Here is an 18,756-nt window from a genome sequence, read left to right on the forward strand (position 1 = left end):
AGGTCCACACATCCACCAGCTCCAGCACATCCACCATCCCAGAATCACAGAAGGGCTGAGGCTGGAAGGCACCTCTGGAGTCCATCTGGTCCAATTCCCTGCTCAAGCAGGACCATCCAGAGCCATTCCCCAGGACCGTGTCCATATGACATCTCTCCAAGGATGGAGACTCTGCAACCTCCCTGGGCAACCTGGGCCAGTGCTCAGTGAAAACAGTGTCTCCTGATGCTCAGAAGGACCCTGCTGGGTTTCAGTTTGTGCCCGTGGCTGCTGGTCCTGTCACTGGGCACAACTGAAGGAGTCTGGATCCATCCTTTTTGCACGTTCCCTTCAGGTGTTTACATACACTGATAGGATCCCCCTGAGCCTTCTCCAGGCTGGTCAGTCCCAGTCTTTTAGCCTTTCCTCACATGTAGGATGCTCCACTGTGGCCTTGGTCGGACTCTCTCCAGTAGGTCTGTGTCTCTCTTGTCCTGGAGAGCCCAGAACTGGACACAGCTCTCCAGGGGTGGCCTCACCAGTTCTGATCACCGGGTCCCTCCCTTGATCTGCTTCCTGGTGCAGCCCAGGACACCATTTACCTTCTCTGCAGCAAGGGTACATTGCTGCCTTGTGTTCCACCTGGTGTCCACCAGCAAGGGTACATTGCTGCCTTGTGTTCCACCTGGTGTCCACCAGCAAGGGTACATTGCTGCCTTGTGTTCCACCTGGTGTCCACCAGCAAGGGTATATTGCTGCCTTGTGTTCCACCTGTTGTCCACCAGCACCCCCGGGGCCTTTCTGCAGAGCTGAGTGGTCTCCATCATATATTGGAGCCTGGGATTTTTCTTTCCTATGGGGCAAAACTCACTTTGCCCTTCTCCTTGTTGAACTTTAGGAGGTTCCAATCAGACTTCCAGTGCCTAAAGGGGCTCCAGGAGAGCTGGAGAGGGACTGGGGACAAGGCATGGAGGGACAGGACAAGGGGGAATGGCTTCCCAGTGCCAGAGGACAGGGTTAGATGGGATATTGGGAAGGAATTGTTGGCTGTGAGGGTGGGGAGGCCCTGGCCCAGGTTGCCCAGAGAAGCTGTGGCTGCCCCTGGATCCCTGGAAGTGTCTAAGGCCAGGCTGGATGGGAATTGGAGCAACCTGGGCTATGGAAGGTGTCCCTGCCCATAGAGGGGGTGGGAACGAGATGGGATTTAAGGTCCTTTCCAACCCAAACCATTCTGGCTTTCCATGATCCCTTCCCGGGGGCTGTTTTGAGCCCCGGATGGGCCCCCACCCATCCCCCCCAGCCCTGGGGGTGTCCCAGAGCCCCCAGCCCGGCCCGAGGCCCGTGGGGCCCTCTGGGCGGTAACCAGGGATGGGGGGCCCGGGGGGAAGGGACGGAGGGAGTTGGCGGGGGGATGGAGGGAGATGGAGGAGGATGGAGGGGGACGGAGTGAGGACGGGGTGGGGGCATGGAGAAGCAATAGAGAGGCCCCCCCGAGGCCGGGAGGAGCGCGGATCGTCCCTCTCCTGCCCTCCCCGCCGCCGTAAGGGCCGCCCCGGGGGAGGCGCGGCCGGTCCGGGCGGAGCCGAGCGCGGAGCCGGCGGAGGGGAGCGGAGAGCCGGGAACAGGAGCCGGGAACAGGAGCCGGGAACAGGAGCCGGGAGCAGGAGCCGGGAACAGGAGCCGGGGGCCGGCTCGGGAGCGGCGGCGGCACGATGGGGGCCTGTCTCGGGGTCTGCTCCCTGCTCAGCTGCGTGAGTGCCCGCCCGCAGCGGGGGACCGGGGGGACCGGGGGGTTGCGGGGCCGCAGCGGCGGGCGCGGCCCGGGCAGGGGGAGCTGCGGCGGCTGCGGGTCTGGGGGAGGGTCCGGGGGAGGCCCGGGGAGGGCAGAGGGACATCCTGGGGCGGAGGGGTCCGAGGGGTGCCGGGAGGGTGACCCGCGCTGTACCCGGGAGAGGCAGGGCACCCCCGGGAGATGTGCCCTGTGTAGCTGGGGGGTGCAGGGGACCCCCGGGGGATGCACCTCTGTATAGGAGGGGGATGCAGGGGACCCCCGGGATGCGCTGTGGATGCAGGGGACCCCCGGGGGATGCACCTCTGTATATGGGGGGGATGCAGGGGACTCCCAGGATGCCCTGCGGATGCAGGGGACCCCCAGCAGGTCCAACCCTCAGCGCATCCCTGGGGGATGTGGGGGTTACCCTGAGCAGGGCATCCCACAGCACCCAGGGGTGTCCACGGGAGATGCAGAGGGTTCACCCCAGGGAACTCTGGGGCTTAGGAATGTCATGATTGAGGAGAACATGGAGGGGAACGGGGAGGGTGGTGCACTCCTGTGCACCTGGGGGGTGTGGGGAGCCAGAGCAGTGATGCCCCTGCTGCACCTGGAGGAGTGGGGGGTCCTGGCCCCCCTGCCCTGCTACCCTGGGGGGGTGCAATGAGGGGCTGGGGGCCCTGCCTGGGTCTCATTCCTGAGCCTCAAACTGGGGGACTGGGGATGGACTGAGAGAAGGAGCTGGAGGGGGGCTGCAGGCTCTGTGTGGGGTGCCATGGGCCAGGGCAGGCTCAGGGGCTGTGATTTGGGGTGCCATGGGCCAGGGCAGGGATCTCAGGTGCCATGGGCCAGGGCAGGCTCAGGGGTGTGATCTGGGGTGCTGTGCCTGGTGACACAGGGTGTGTGATTGGGGTGAACTGCAATGCTCAGGGTGTTTGATTGGGGTCCCCTGCCGTGCTCAGTGTGTGTGATTGGGGTGCCCTGCAATGCTCAGGGTGTGTGATTGGGGTCCCCTGCAATGCTCAGGGTGTGTGACTGGGGTGCCCTGCCGTGCTCAGGGTGTGTGATTGGGGTGCCCTGCCGTGCTCAGGGTGTGTGATTGGGGTGCCCTGCCGTGCTCAGGGTGTGTGATTGGGGTGCCCTGCCGTGCTCAGGGTGTGTGATTTGGGGTCCCCTGCAATGCTCAGGGTGTGTGATTGGGGTGCCCTTCAATGCTCAGGGTGTGTGATTGGGGTGCCCTGCCATGCTCAGGGTGTGTGATTGGGGTGCCCTGCCATGCTCAGGGTGTGTGACTGGGGTGCCCTGCCGTGCTCAGGGTGTGTGATTGGGGTGCCCTGCCATGCTCAGGGTGTGTGATTGGGGTGCCCTGCAATGCTCAGGGTGTGTGATTGGGGTGCCCTGCCGTGCTCAGGGTGTGTGATTGGGGTGCCCTGCCGTGCTCAGGGTGTGTGGTTCTGGGTGCTGTGCCCTGTGACGCAGCCCCTGCCCACGGCTGGCATTGCCTTCCCTGTTGGTGCCTCACCTGTGGGCACAGGGCCAAGGCAGGGCTGTGGAACCAGCCCAGGAACTGCCGGCCTGGAAACCTGGGAGCAGGGCCTGTTGTGCAACTTGACCTCAAAGTGTTGGGGGTTTAACGAACAGGAGCTTTTGAAATGAGGGATCAGTTGGAGGATGGTCTGCAAGGCCTCCCCCTGTAACACACTCCAAACTTTTCCTCATGGACAAGTATTGGGAAAGCTGGGAGTTATTCCAGTCCAGGAGTGTGGAGTTTTCTGGCCTAAATCTGGATTTTTTCCCCCAAAAAACTGTTCTGTTACCCAGCCTGTGGTAACAGAGTAGAGCAACTATGTAAGTTTAATTTAATTCTCCTGTTCCTTCTGGTGGAGGTGGTTGACTCAGGGGCTGTTTTAGTTCTGAATTGAAGAACCACGAGACAGAAAAAAACACAAACCAAAACCAGATACCCCCTCCCCCCAATGTGTGTAATTTTTTTTTTTTAAATTTTATTTTTAACAAGAACATCTGAACTGACTCCTTCAGCTCTGCCTGCAGCATTTGAGTCACAGCAGCATCAGATTGCCAAGCCCTTTCTTCTTTCCCATTAAAACTCTACAAGTTGTTCCTGAGTGAAAATACTTTGTAGCACACAGCAAAAATTTCCTTTTTCCTGTGACTTGCCCTGGAAATCACTGGAAAATCCAGTGATTTTCCAGATTCTGCCCACAGCTGTCATTGCTCCGAGCTGCCTTCCTGGGGGGGACAAGGTTGGGGGTGCCCAAGCCAACACAAACCCTGGGGGCTCAGACGTGATTCGGGCACCTCATGGGCACAACCAACCCTGTGACACCAACCCAAAGCCACCTGCCAGGCAGGAGAGCCACCAGCTTCCCCAGCCCTGGGGGTTTGGTACTGATTAACCTGCCTGGTCACGGGTTTGGCAGGAGATAAACTCCAGTTGCTCGGCGTTGCTTTGGGGTGACTCAGTCTCTGTGTTCCTGGGATTCCTGGGGTGACTCAGTGACTCTCCGTGTTCCTGGGATTCCAGGGTGGCAGAAGCTCACGGGGGGGTTGCTGGGGTGGTGCTGGGTGGGTGTTGTTGGGGTGGTGTAGTTGAGTGGGTGATTAGGGTGGTGTTGTTGGGGAGATGTTGGTGTAGTTGGACTGTTGCAGGTGGGCTGGTGGAGCTGATCTGGTGGAGTTGGGTTCATGTTGTGTTTCCCTGCCTGGCCTGGCCCTTGCCATGCTCCCAGATCCTCCAGAACTGAGAGGAGGGAGCAGAGCAGCCCTTCCACGTGGGTCACGCTGGAGGTGAGCTGGGTCCCATGAGGAAGTTGATAGTGAAACTGGAGACATTAATCATTCAACTGCAGCAGCTGAAAACCAACCCTTCCTCATTAACCCACCCCTTCACTGCTGCAGCCACCTCCCTCCTTGCCTTTTTCCACGCTGCTCTTTGGCCCTGGGCCATGTTCACACTTATGGGCATCTCTGAAAGCCTTTGGAAGGAGAATCAGAGCGTGGCCAGCATTGCTTAACCTGGGAAGGTTTTCTTGCTCTTAACCCACTTGCTTTTTAAAGGAAAAGGCTGAAATCACGAGGTGCCCGGGCTGCAGGTCAGGGCAGGGTGTGGCACAGAGGGTTCCTTTGCTTCCTTGCAAAGGAGTTTTGAAGGAGGTGGCCAGAAAGGGCACCAGGAGCTGTTTTTGTGGCTCCTGGTGGCACAGGACTCTCGTGTCACTGCTCCATGGAGCAGGTCAGTGGGTGGGGATGTTGTACCCTGTCACCTCAGCGGCTGAAAGGGCCTGTGAAAACTGAGATACATCTGTGCAGTTTGCCTGTGGAAGAGTCATCCTTGAAAATAAACCCTCAGTAAGCTCCAGGGATGCTGCAGGCTCCCAAAAAACTCTGAAAAACCTGTTAGAGAGAGTCCAGAGGAGGCCCCGGAGATGCTCCAGGGCTGGAGCCCCTCTGCTCTGGAGCCAGGCTGGGAGAGCTGGGGGGGTTCCCCCGGAGAAGAGAAGGGTCCAGGGAGAGCTGAGAGCCCCTGGCAGGGCCTAAAGGGGCTCCAGGAGAGCTGGAGAGGGACTGGGGACAAGGCATGGAGGGACAGGACAAGGGGGAATGGCTTCCCAGTGCCAGAGGGCAGGGATAGATGGGATATTGGGAAGGAATTGTTGTGTGTGAGGGTGGGGAGGCCCTGGTCCAGGTTGCCCAGAGAAGCTGTGGCTGCCCCTGGATCCCTGGAAGTGTCCAAGGCCAGGTTGGAGCAGCCTGGGCTGGTGGAAGGTGTCCCTGCCCATGGCAGGGGGTGGAGTGAGATGAGCTTTGAGGTCCCTTCCAACCCAAACCAACTTGTCTCTCTGCAGCTGCCCCAGGGGTCACCCAGAGGGTTTGGAGGCTGCACATGGAGCAAAGGTTTCCCTTCAGTTCCATGGTGGCCCTGTGGACACTCCTGTGCCCTCCCTCCCCCTGCACCGACCCTGAGCAAAACTTGGCACCTGAGGCTCTGCCTCCTGCAGGTCTTCAGTGGTGCTTGGACATGGGGCTGAACCCCCAAACCCACAACTTCCTCACCAGCACCAAACCTCACAGTTTTCCTGGCCAGATTCGGGGATTCTGGGATTGGGGCTTTTTGTTTCAGTTGGCCCCGAAGGGAGAGGAGCTGGAAGGGTGGATGGTGCACTGAGCTGCTGTGCTACATCGGGTGAAATGATGCAGGAGTTCTGCACTAAAAGGGATTTTTAATGCTGTTCTCTATTTGTTTTTTAATTTGCAAGGGAAAACCCAGCCCGGCTGGTGCCTTTTAAATGCACTGTGCTGCGAGAGGTGCATTTAATGAGTCTGAAAGGAAGCCAGCTCTAATTGGAGGCCATTTTCATGGGCTTCCAAGTTGAAAACGTGAAGTTCTGCCCCTTGAGCAGCTCCTGGAGAGGTGGAATGAGAGTCTCCATGGGATCCAGGGACTCTCTGACCCATCCTGACTCCTATGGGTCCCACCAGCTCCACAGGGTGGGGCTGTGGGGCTGGGATGGGGGTAAAGAGGAATAAATCAGCAAGGAGGGGATTTTTTCTCAAACGATGATAAAATCAAATCAAAATCAAATCAAGTAAATCAAAGCCACCTCTAGTGATTTGGAGGCATCAAGGTGATCCTTTGTGAACCTCCCTGAGCATCCCTGCTGAGGGAAGTGACCTGCTCACGCTGCAGGTTTTGTTTTCTGCCATGTCCTTTTTCTACACTGATTTTAATGATGAGAAATGTGTGTTTTGAGTTGATGCTGAGCCATCTTTAATTAGTATCGATTGCAGGGCATAATTAGGAGGTTCATACCCATAATAAGCACATAGCAGGGCATATCTCTTAATAGTGGGAGAGAGTTGGACCCTCCTCCTGCCTCTGAGTGGCTGATGGGCTCCAGTGCAGGAGGGAAAGGGCCATTCCAAGGGAAAGAAATGAAATATCAAAGCAAAATAAATCAATGAAATTATCTTGTGAATAGGGGGAAAGCTGTTTACTGAGGAGCTTGAGATGGTCACAGGATTTCCTAAGAAGTGATACAGGAGCTCAAAACACCCAGTGCTGTAAATTTTGAAATATTTGGGAATGCAGAGGTAAATATTTGGAAAGTAGTATTTGAAATAAACTCCTTCCAGCGCCTGCAAGGGAATTTCTTGTTGCTCCCTGGACCTCTGGGTGGGACAAAGGAGGTTGTGGGTTTGTGGTAGCTTCAGTGAGGGTTAGAAAAACAAGGAAATAGCCTGAATTTTCCCTGTTTTAGGGAATATTTGAAATTTCCCTATTTTAGGGAATATGTCACCCTTGGGGAGTATTTTGCTGTTCCTTCTCCCACCATGAGGAGTGGAGCAGAGTTGGGAATTCAATTTTAATTTAGTTTTTGGGTCTTTTAAGGTTTTATTTAGCACTTTAACCTGTTAATTCACACGGTGGCCCTGGTTCAGCAGCTGGGGGGGCACCACCACCTGCTTTGCCTTGATGTGGGATGTTGGTTTTACTTCCCCAACCAAACATCTTCAATCCAAACTGGAGAGACACCTTATTCTCCTATTGTTTCCCCAGATATTTGACATGGAACCTTCACATAGAGGATTAGTGACCCAGCAGTGAAAGGCCCACCCCCAAAATGCTTCTTCCATTCTCTTGCTGGAAAATGCTCTATTCATTGTCCAACTTCTCCCTCTTTTGGGAAAACAGGGGTTTCGGGGCTTGCCAGCGAGCCAGGAGATCCCAGGGCTGGTGTGGGGGATGAAGAGGCTGAAAATCCTCCCCACCCTGATCAGATGGCACAGTCAGGGCTGGCTGTGACTGTATCCAGTGCTCCTGACCCATCGCAGCCTTTAAAACCTGTTATGAAAACCCCTGCAGCTTTTCTTCCTCTAAGGCAGGTGATTGGGGCTTTCCCACACCCTGAGAGTATCCAAATCAGAGGAAAAACTGGTGAGAATGGTGTTTACTGGAGCAGCAAAACTCAACCCAACCCAACCAAACTCAACCCAACTCAATCCAAATGAACTTAATTCAGTGCAACATGACCCAACTTAACCCGAATCAACCCAATCCAACCCAATTCAACCCAACCCAGCCTAAATCAACCCAACCCAACCTAAATCAACCCAATTCAACCCAACTCAACCCAACCCAACTTAACCCAACTCAGCCCAACACAACTCAGTGCAACCCAACTGAACTCAACCCAGCTGAGCCCAGCCCAGCCCAACTTCTGGGTTTCAAATGATGATGGATTGCAGGACCCAGGGAAATCTAAGAGTACAGTTTAATAGAACATTCCTTCCCCCCCCCTCCAAACCTTTTTCCACACCACCCCTGTGCAGGAAACCCCTGCTGGTGTTTTGCAAGGCAGTAAGGTCAGGTTTTGTTAAGCCAGGGTTTCCTTGGTTCCTGAGCAATGGAACCTCCTGGAGCAGGGTGCACTTGGCAGCGCTGCCCGTGCTCGATTTGGGAATTCAGGACCCACCATGGGCTCCTGGGGATGCTGTTCCTCAGTTTCCCTGCCTGCCAAGCGGCTTTGGGGAGGGGAAGGGTGGCAGAATGAGCTGCTTTCCCCATGGTGCTGAAATCCACGTTCCCCCCTTCTTGTATTAGACTGAAATTATTCTGCAAAGGTGTTTCTGCACCGAAAGGAGGCTCCTGCAGGGCAGGACTTGGTTAGACTGGAGCCTTGCATGGAGCAAAAAACACGTAGGTGTCTCCAGGACTCGCGGTGTCTTTTCCCACCTTGGCTGGTTGTTGTCAGTTCCTGCAGCTCTTTTCTTTTTCAGCAGCTTTTGGGGGTGGTTTGGCACCATTTCCGTGACATCTCATGGGCTGGTGGGAAGCTCTGAGCAAAACGCCTGGAGCAGCAGTGTGGGTTCCTGGGAGGTTTCCCTATGGATCAACCTGGGCACGTGTTTTGGGGCCGGTTTGTGCCCCTCTGCCACGGGGCTGCTCTCGTTGCAGGCGTCCTGTCTCTGTGGCTCTGCTCCGTGTCTGCTCTGCGGCTGCTGCCCCTCAGCCAAGAACTCCACCATCTCCCGCCTCCTCTTCACCTTCTTCCTCTTCCTCGGCACTCTGGTGTCCGTCATCATGATAATCCCCGGCGTGGAGAAGGAGCTGCACAAGGTAAATAACTCCTGGAGGTCACTGGGAAGAAGTTCAGTTCCCCGTGAGTGCGTGAGGCTGAAGCAGAAAGGGAATTTTTGGGACATGATGTGCTTCTGTTCCTCTTTGTCTGAGCACCTCTCTGGAAGAAGTTGTTGTTAACCCCAGTTTTCCACAGAGGGGAAAATGCAGTGGGATATAATTTCGTTCCTGGATGTCTCCTGGGAAAGTTTCCTACATCCCGTTTTTGAGGTTCAACTGATGACTTGCAAGTCGTGGAGGTGGGACATCAGGGAGAAATTTTTTACAAAGAGAGGGCTCAGCCATTGGAAGGGGCTGCCCAGGGAGGGGGTGGAGTCCCCATCCCTGGAGGTGTTTAAGGACAGACTGGATGTGTCACTCAGTGCCATGGGCTGGGTGACAAGGTGGAGTTGGGTCACAGGTTGGACTCGATGATCTCAGAGGTCTTTTCCAACCTGGCTGACTCTGATTCTGTCATTCTGTGACTTCAGGTGGAGGGAGAGGAGATCTGACAGCTGAGCTGCTGCTGCTGGGCTGGGCTTTTGGGAAAGGCTGGTTTCATCCCAGCTTTTCACTGACCTGCAGGGTGGCTTTAGCTGTGTCATCCCACCACTGTCCCCAAGCAAGAGGCATTAGAGCAGTCATGGTCTGGCTCATGTTTGGTGGCACCAGGGCTTGCAGTGGATGTGGAATCCCAGAATCACAGAATTGTGGAATCACAGAATGGTTTGGAAGGGATCTCAACGAGGGGGTCCCAACTCCCTGCCATGGGCAGGGACACCTTCCACCATCCCAAGTTTCTCCAAGCACCATCCAACCTGGCCTTGGACAATTCCAGGGCTGGGGCAGCCACAGTTTCTCTGGGCAGCCTGGGGGCTTCACAGTCCAGGAGCTGATCTTCAATACAAACAGTAGCTCTTCAAGACCCTCCCACAATCTTCAATCCCCAGTAGGATGTGTCGGGGCACACTGGGGTGATGCTCACCCTCCCATCACCGTTTCAGCTCCCAGGCTTCTGTGAAGGCAGCGGGTCTGTGCTGGGGGTCCAGACCCACGTCAACTGCGGGAGCTTCCTGGGCCACAAGGCCGTGTACCGGATGGGCTTCGCCATGGCCGCCTTCTTCTGCCTCTTCGCCGTGCTCACGGTGTGCGTGCGCAGCAGCAAGGACCCCCGCGCCGCCCTGCACAACGGGTGGGTGCCCGACCCGGGGTGCTGGGGGGTGGGGAAGGGATGGACCCCTGCAGGGTGCAGACCGTGCCTCCTCTCTCCTCCCACAGCTTCTGGTTCTTCAAGTTCCTGGTGCTGGTGGGGATCACGGTGGGCGCCTTCTACATCCCCGACGGGGCCTTCACCTCGGGTGAGGAGCTGTGCCCTCTGCACGGGGCTAAACCCCTGTGCCCCCACGGCTCGCTCTCCATGTTCCTAACTGGTTTTTCTCTGCTCTCAAGTCTGGTTTTACTTTGGTGTGGTCGGCTCCTTCCTCTTCATCCTCATCCAGCTCGTGCTCCTCATCGACTTCGCCCACTCCTGGAGCCAGCGGTGGCTGCGCAAGGCGAGCGAGAGCAACGCCAAGGGCTGGTACGCAGGTGGGTGCAGCAGCACCACGGAGGGTTTGGCTCATCCCAGGGCTGGCCAGGCCTGGGGGGTTCTGCTCCAGCCTCTTTCCTTTTTGTTTCCTCTCCCATGATACCGAAAAGTGGCACAAGCTTCTTATCACCAGTTTGTAGGAGCTAAAAAGGGTGTTCTTTGTTCAGGAGGAGAGCTCCTCTAACCCAACGTGCCAGTGGCTGATGGACAGGGCTTTTTATTACACACACTGTTTATGTATTCATTAGATATTCTCTCTTACTTAATACATACTCATTAGTTTGTTCTACTTAGCCACACCCCTGCTGGAAGTCCTTCTTTGGTCCTTTTCTTCATCACCTCAACCTCACTTCTTGAGCAGGCACAGGGCCATTGTGCTCCCCCACCAGAAAGTGTAGTGTTTGTTCTTTATTTGGGTGCACAGAGCTTAGTTTACATCCCATCTGTTTACATCCCTTATCTAATTCTCAAGAGCTTCTCTAAGACTGTACAGTTCCTTATTTGGGGGATGCTGTGAGTAAGGTTTGTATTTCTCCTGTCAGTGTCCTACATCACCTGAAATCAGAGAAATAATCTCTGGACAATTTGAGTATAGGAAGGTAGAAAGCAGTTCTTTAATTAATTTAGGCCTTGAGGTGCACAAAGGTACAATACACACCCCACAGCACAGGCTTTTCCCATTTTTACGGGGATTGTGGGTTCCAGTCCCATCTGGGGTGCCAAAAACGATACCAAAAAGCAGCAGAAACAAACTTCTTATCACCAGTTTGTAGATGTTAATTCAGGAGGAGAGCTCCTCTAACCCAACGTGCCAATGGCTGATGGACAGGGCTTTTTATTACACACACTGTTTCCAGCAGATTCATTGGGGATTGTCTCTTACTTAATACATATTCATTAGTTTGCTCTACATGGTCACACCCCTGCTGGAAGTCCTTCTTTGGTCCTTTTCTTCATCACCTTGACCTCAGTTCTTGAGCAGGCACAGGGCCATTGTGCTCCACCACCAGAAAGTGTAGTGTTTGTTCTTTATTTGGGTGCACAGAGCTTAGTTTACATCCCGTTTGTTTACATCCCTAATTCTCAAGAGCTTCTCTAAGATTGTACAGTTCCTTATTTGGGGGATGGTGTAAGTAAGTGTAATGGGTTTGTTATACTCCCTGAGAGGGGAAAAAAGAAATAGGAGAAGTGATTTGATGTGTATTCTGCCAATAAGATGTTCCACACCATGTTATGTCAGCCCAGCTATTTCAGGTTTTTGTTTCTCCTGCCCCCCAGCCCTCTGCACCGTCACCTTCGTGTTCTACGCCGCCTCCATCGCGGCCGTCGCGCTGCTCTACGTCTACTACACCAAACCCCAGGGCTGCACCGAGGGCAAGGCCCTCATCAGCATCAACCTCCTCCTGTGCCTCGTCGTCTCCGTGGTGTCCATCCTGCCCAAGATCCAGGTGAGGGGGGCTCCCAGGGGGCTGGTGGCCGTGTCACTGCGGGGTGCAGGCCCGCCCTGAGCGCCCGCTGTTGTGTTTGCAGGAGGCTCAGCCGCACTCGGGGCTGCTGCAGGCCTCCCTCATCACCCTCTACACCATCTACGTCACCTGGGCCGCCCTGGCCAACGTGCCAGGTAAGCAGGATGGGGCCTGGGTTAAGGCCAGGCCGAAAGGGAGCTGGGAGTGGGGATTGACAGAAAGCTGAACAGGAGCCAGAGTGTGCCCAGGGGGACAAGAGGGCCAATGGATCCTGGCCTGGCTCAGGAACAGGGTGGCAGCAGGAGCAGGGAAGGGATTGTTGGCCTGAACTGAGCGCTGGTGAGGCCACCCCTGGAGTGCTGTGTCCAGTTCTGGGCCCCTCAGCTCAGGAAGGACATGGACGGGCTGGAGCAGGGCCAGAGAAGAGCAACGAGGCTGGGGAAGGGACTGGAGCACAAGTGCTGTGAGGAGAGGCTGAGGGAGCTGGGGGGGCTCAGCCTGGAGAGGAGGAGGCTCAGGGGAGACCTCCTGACTCTGCAACTCCCTGACAGGAGGGGGGAGCCGGAGGGGGTTTGGGCTCTTCTGCCAGGAACCAGCAGTAGGACAAGAGGGCTGGGTCTGAAGCTGTGCCAGGGGAGGTTTAGGTTGGATTAGGAAGAAATTCTTTCCAGAGAGGCTGATCAGCCATTGGAATGGGCTGCCCAGGGAGGGGGTGGATTCTCCATCCCTGGAGGTGTTTAAGGACAGACTGGATGTGGCATCAGTGCCATGGGCTGGGAACCACGGCGGGGTTGGAGCAAAGGTTGGACTTGATGATCTGGGAGGTCTTTTCCAACCTGTCTGATTCTCTGATTCTGTGATTCTATGAGGGGGCAGGACCACACACTGGGGTAGGTGTTTGTCCCCTCCTTGGTGCTGACCCCCTGTGTGCCTCCCCCCAGTGCAGAGCTGTAACCCCACTCTGCTGGTGAGGAACAGCACCAGCACAGCGACGACCGCAGAGCCACCGACAACCTGGTGGGACGCCTCGAGCATCGTGGGGCTGGTCATCTTCATCCTCTGCACCCTCTTCATCAGGTGAGGGCTTGGCTTGTGGCCCTGGGGATGGCACTGTCCCTCTGCCTGGAGCAGAGAGCCATTAGGAGGCTCTCAGGGAAAGGGGAAGTCACATCTTGGCTCAGGGTTTTTGTCACTAAGGGCCTCTTGCAAAGCCATCCCAGTTCCCAGGGGGACCCACAGGCAGCTGCCTTGCATGGCTGTGGTCAGAGTTTTTAGGGTTTCCCCACACCCTGCATCCCCCAAACTGTTCCAGGGATGGCCCCAAGGACAGAACATTCCTGTTCTACTCTGCACTGCTGCAGCCTCACCTGCAACACTGAGGCAGTTTGGGCACCACAGTATAAGGAAGATATTGAGTCATTGGGGAGTGTCCAAAGGAGGGCAAAGAGATGGGGAAGGGCCTTGATTTGAAGGCGTGGGAGGACACTGAGGGCACTTGGTGTGTTCAGCTGGAGCAGAGGAGACTGAGGGGAGACCTCAGTGCAGTTCCAATTCCTGGGCAGGGGCAGAGGAGGGGCAGGGACTGAGCTCTGCTCTGGGGGAGCAGGGACAGCACCCAGGGAACGGCTGGAGCTGTGTCAGGGCAGGCTCAGGTTGGATCTCAGGCAAAGGTTCTTCCCCCAGAGGCTGGTTGGGCACTGCCCAGGCTCCCCAGGGCAGTGGGCACAGCCCCAAGGCTGCCAGAGCTGCAAGAGGGTTTGGCTGATCCTCTGGGGCACAGGGGGTGACTCTTGGGGTTAGATATGAGGATATCTAACTGTGCAGGGCTGAGGGTTGGACTCCATGATCCTTGGGGGTCCCTTCCAGCCCAGCAGATCCTGTGACTCCGTGACACCCCAGCCATGGGGGCACTGAGCAGGAGGTGCTGAACCCCTGTCCCTGCAGCCTCCGCTCCTCGGACCACCCTCAGGTGAACAAGCTGATGCTGACGGAGGAGGGCGGGTCTGGGCCGGGCCCGGGGGAGGCGGCAGAGCCGGGGCCGCACCGCGCCTACGACAACGAGCAGGACGGCGTCTCCTACAACTACACCTTCTTCCACCTCTGCCTCCTCCTCGCCTCCCTGTACATCATGATGACCCTCACCAACTGGTACAGGTGGGCAGAGCTCCCAGGGCTGTTCCCCTGCCTCTATATCCCCTCCTCCCGGGGTCTGCCCTGCTCTGGGACAGAGCTGTTTGCTGAGGTGCATCTGTGTGTGAGGCCGTGAACGTGCTCCCTAATCATGTTTGGGTAGCAGAGGGTTGTGCCAGGGCTCGCCAGCACCCTCTGCTGCAGCCTGGGATCCCTCGGGAGCGGGGACCCGGCCCCTGGGTGCTGTGAGTGCAGCAGTGGGGTCACATCCCCGGGGTAGCTGCAGCCACGGGGCTCCTCTGTGTTCCTTGCATGGCACCCATGGGTGCTCACAGTTCCTGTCCCTCTCCGTGGATACCACAGTGATGGGGCCACCCCCCTGTTTGCTGTTCCAGGCCAGACGAGAGCCTGCAGGTGCTGAGCAGCCCCTGGACGGCCGTGTGGGTGAAGATCTGCTCCAGCTGGGCTGGGCTCCTGCTCTACCTCTGGACTTTGGTGGCTCCACTGGTGCTGCCGGACCGGGACTTCAGCTGAGGTGGCCCCGGGCATCCTGTTGCCAGGTCAGAGCCGTGGTGGCCTTGTCCCTCAGGGCCAGGGACAGCCCCAGCTCTGCCTTAGCCCCAGTTCTGCATGTGGGAGCTGCTGTGCTGGGTTGTGCCTTCTTGCAGGTCTTTTGTTTTAATTTGAAAGGGATGAAGTGCCAAGCAGAGAAATCAAGGGCTGAGAGAGACCTGAGGGTGTTTTTGAGGCTCCCTTCATGCCCATGTTTGTCCAGTGCCTTTGGTGGTGCCTCCAAACCCTCTTCTCCCAGCAGAGACCAGTGCCTTGCCTCGGGAGGGTTTGGTTCTCACCAGCTGCTGTTGTCTCACTTGCTGTCCTGGGCCCGTGGTGCCTTTTGGGGGCGCTGGGGACCAGGACCCAGGACCTGGCCACTGTTATGTCCCCAGACTGCCTAGAGGAAAACAGAATTGCTGAGATTTGTGGCAGATATCCCTCTGCATCCCCCAGCCTCGGGGGTGGCCCCAGCTCCTCAGGGGCTCTCCTGCCTGGCTGTCCCCATGGGAGAACAACCCCCCCTGCTCCTTGCTAGAGGACAAGCTGGGGTTCCTGCAGGCTGTGCTGGCCTGGCCCCAGCACCTCACCTTGTCAAGAAAGTCTTGTTTGCAATAAACCTGGTGGATTTGTCCTTGGATCTTTCTTGGAGCGTGTGCTGAGTGTGTGGGAGGCAGAGGAAGTATTAAACAGCCCTAATGCTGGGGTGGGGGCACAGCTGGGGGCACAACTGGCTGCCAGGAGGTGCAGGTGGAGATGGCATCACTTTGGGTCATGAAAACTCTGAGTCCTGGACCCCATTGCCAGGCTGTGGCACCCCAAGAGCTGCTGCTGGAGGTGGGCCCGTGGCTGGCAGGGCAGGGGGTGGTGGTGAGCAAAGAGGGGGGTGCAAGGTGTGGTGCACAGGGTGGGTTGCACACAGCGTGGGGTGCAGAGCATGCCCAGGGGCACAGGGGTTCTCACTGTAGCAGGGGTTCCCTGCGCTGGGATGTCATCCTGGTGCTCTGCAGCACATCCCCGTGTCCTGCAGCTCATGCTGGTGCCCTGCAGCACAGCCCGGGCTGTGAAGCCCATCCCCTTGTCCTGCAGCCCATCCCCGTGTCCTGCGGCCCATCCCCGTGTCCCACAGCCCATCCCCGTGTCCCGCAGCCCATCCCCGTATCCTGCAGCCCATCCCCGTGTCCTGCGGCCCATCCCCGTGTCCTGCGGCCCATCCCCGTATCCTGCAGCCCATCCCCGTGTCCCGCAGCCCATCCCCGTGTCCCGCAGCCCATTCCCGGTGGCTCCGGTCACGAGGTGGCGCTGCGAGCCCGCGCTGCGACACGAGGAGCCCAGAACCCGGCACCCAGCACCGTGTGACTTCATCCTGCACCCTGTGACCGCATCCTGCACCCCGAGCCCTCATCCTGCACCCCGAGCCCTCATCCTCCATCCTGTGACCTCATCCTGCACCCCGAACTCTCATCCTGCACCCTGTGACCTCATCCTGCGCCCTGAACCCTCATCCTGCAACCTGTGACCTTATCCAGTAAACCGGTAACCTCTTCCTGCACCCTCTAACCTCATCTTGCACCCTGAACCCTCATCCTGCACCCAGCACCGGCACACAGCACCCTCCATCCTTCACCCAGCACCCTGAACCCTGTAACCCCTCATCCCACCCCCTGAGCCCTTCATCCTACACCCCACCCCCTGCACTCCTGAACTCACACCCCACATCCCACACCCTTCACCCTGTAACCCTCTATCCTGACTCCTGCATCCTGCACCCCTCAACCTGCACTTTGCACCTGTAATCTGCACCCTGCACTGTTCACCCCTCATCCCTTCCTTCCCCTGCACCCTTCATCCTTTATCGTGCACCCATCACCCTGCACCCCTGCACCCTACACGCTCACCTTGGACCCCTCACCTCGCACCTTTCACCCTTCACCCTGCACGTTCATCCTGCACCCTGCACCCTGCACTCTTGTATCCTGCACCCTGCACCCTTGTGTCCTGCACCCTGTGCTCTGCACCCTGCTGAGGAGGTTCTGGAAGGGCTGGATCACACCAGGGTCCACTGCGAGACCTATTTTCCCCTCATGCCTCCTATTCATCATTTATTTAAATGACAATGATCCCTCTTGTCTTTAGGAGACATTTCAAACCCCCGGCAGATACACCCCAAAATGACTGAGGAAACTGAGGCAGGGCAATCAGGGTGGCTCTGGCTGTGCTGCTATGGCTGCCTCTGACATCCCTGGATTTTGGGATTTAGGAGAGAAACACCCCCATGGCAGGTTGATGTGATTGTCCCATCCTGCTTTGTTTATCCACCCAAGGTATCCCAAGGAGCTCAAACCACAGGCAACCCTGGCTGTATAATTTAATGAGAATAAATTTAAAAAAAAACCCAGATGGATTGATGGCAAAAGCTCCCCAAAAGCCTGAGCACATCATGAGAGGAACTCAGTTCAGTCTGAGCCTCCCCAGTTCCCTCACAGGGCTTGTCATGGGAATGGAGAGTTGTGGCTGTTCTGCATGTGCTTGTTGGCAAGGACAATCCATGCCTGAGTTCAGAGATCCCCTTGGATGCAGGCAGGGAGGAGGGAAGCAGCTCCCTGCCAGCTGGGCATCCCGCTGAGCTCAGCCCGTGTGGGGGAGAGGCTGCAGGGAGTGTCCCATGGAGGTGTCCTGTTCCAGCTGCCCTGAATTGCCCCTGGGGTTCCCCAGCCAGGGCTTGGCTTCTCAGCTCTGATGGCAAAGGCTGTGCCACAGAGAGCCTGGGGAGTGAGCAACTGGCCCAGAGTCAGGGAGGGACTCAAAACTTCCTTTTTTTGGTGACAGTCACGTCCAAACAGGAATGTCCCGTGCTGTGCCTGTGCCCTGCAGCAGGAGCTGCATTTTTAGGAGGCTGGATGGGGATTTGAATATCCAGCAGGGTTGCTCCCAGCTCTGCTGGTGGAGAGGTGCAGGCTGTCTCTGATGTGTCCTGGCTGAGGCAGCACCTTCAGCCTCCACACCCTTGTGGCTTCAACCCAGAGTCAATCCATGGGCACGGGCCAGCCTGTGACACCACAGCCACCTTGTTTTGGAATTGGAGTGGCCTGAGGGAGGGGATTCCACCCCTCTGCCCCTCTCAGAGCTGCCCCAGCCCTGGGGAACAACAGCACAGGGACGTGGAGCTGCTGGAGAGAGTCCAGAGGAGGCCCCGGAGATGCTCCAGGGCTGGAGCCCCTCTGCTCTGGAGCCAGGCTGGGAGAGCTGGGGGGGTTCCCCTGGAGAAGAGAAGGCTCCAGGGAGAGCTGAGAGCCCCTGGCAGGGCCTAAAGGGGCTCCAGGAGAGCTGGAGAGGGACTGGGGACAAGGGATGGAGGGACAGGACACAGGGAATGGCTTCCCACTGCCAGAGGGCAGGGATGGATGGGATATTGGGAAGGAATTGTTCTGTATGAGGGTGGGCAGGCCCTGGCCCAGGTTTCCCAGAGAAGCTGTGGCTGCCCCTGGATCCCTGGAAGTGTCCAAGACCAGGCTGGATGGGGTTTGGAGCAGCCTGGGCTGGTGGAAGGTGTCCCTGCCCATGGCAGGGGGTGGGACTGGATGAGCTTTAAGTTCCCTTCCAACCCAAACCATTCTGTGTTTCTATGACAATTTTCTGGATGAATAATTCATCAGCAAACATCTGCTACCTCTTGCTCAGCAGAAAACACAACCCTGAGCTGGTCCCCTCCCTGTCTGTCCCTCCCCATCCCACACCTGAGTCCAGCCTGGAGAGCAGGATCAGACCGTGCTGGGACCCCACACACTGACACTGTCATTATCTACCCCGGTGACTTTAGTTGCTTTAATTTCTCTCCCTGGGGTCCACCCAGAGGGGTGAATATGGGGGAAATGAGGGACATTGGGGGCAAAGTCACACAGCAGTCCTTCACCATAAACAACTATGATCACTGTGTGGGAAAATTAAACTGAATTAAACACCCAGGGGTGGGGATGGGACCCTCCCCAAGGGGGTCGGGACCATGTGAAGGGGGATACTCAGGTCTGGGTGGTGGGAGCAGCTGCAGCCCCAAAGCACCCCCTGCCCACCCTGCCCAGCCCTGCCAGGGGCTCCACGGCACCATTTTATTCTCTTCAGTGCCTGGCCTCCC

The 18,756-nt window shown here is 57.1% G+C and overlaps 1 protein-coding gene and 1 long non-coding RNA gene across 3 annotated transcripts; both read left to right on the plus strand.

The window, feature by feature from the left end:
* The first annotated feature begins 1,548 nt into the window (after positions 1-1,548).
* Positions 1,549-15,264, plus strand: SERINC2 (serine incorporator 2). Of its 2 annotated transcripts, none has more exons than XM_064635482.1 (10): positions 1,549-1,730; positions 8,727-8,888; positions 9,842-10,080; positions 10,167-10,246; positions 10,338-10,475; positions 11,755-11,924; positions 12,007-12,097; positions 12,884-13,019; positions 13,887-14,096; positions 14,468-15,264. In XM_064635482.1, the coding sequence occupies exons 1-10, from the start codon at positions 1,692-1,694 to the stop codon at positions 14,604-14,606; spliced, it is 1,404 nt and encodes a 467-aa protein (XP_064491552.1). In that variant the 5' UTR covers positions 1,549-1,691; the 3' UTR covers positions 14,607-15,264. The 2 variants fall into 2 exon arrangements, with proteins under 2 accessions (XP_064491552.1, XP_064491553.1); XM_064635483.1 differs by having other exon boundaries at positions 1,551-1,730; positions 9,893-10,080.
* A 248-nt stretch (positions 15,265-15,512) lies between these two features.
* Positions 15,513-17,020, plus strand: LOC135402375 (uncharacterized). Its single transcript, XR_010425102.1, has 2 exons — positions 15,513-16,160; positions 16,761-17,020. It is a non-coding gene; the product is annotated as an uncharacterized LOC135402375 (long non-coding RNA).
* The last annotated feature ends 1,736 nt before the right edge of the window (positions 17,021-18,756 follow it).

This window comes from Pseudopipra pipra, chromosome 24 (genome assembly GCF_036250125.1).
Source record: "Pseudopipra pipra isolate bDixPip1 chromosome 24, bDixPip1.hap1, whole genome shotgun sequence".
NCBI classification, from domain to species: domain Eukaryota; kingdom Metazoa; phylum Chordata; class Aves; order Passeriformes; family Pipridae; genus Pseudopipra; species Pseudopipra pipra.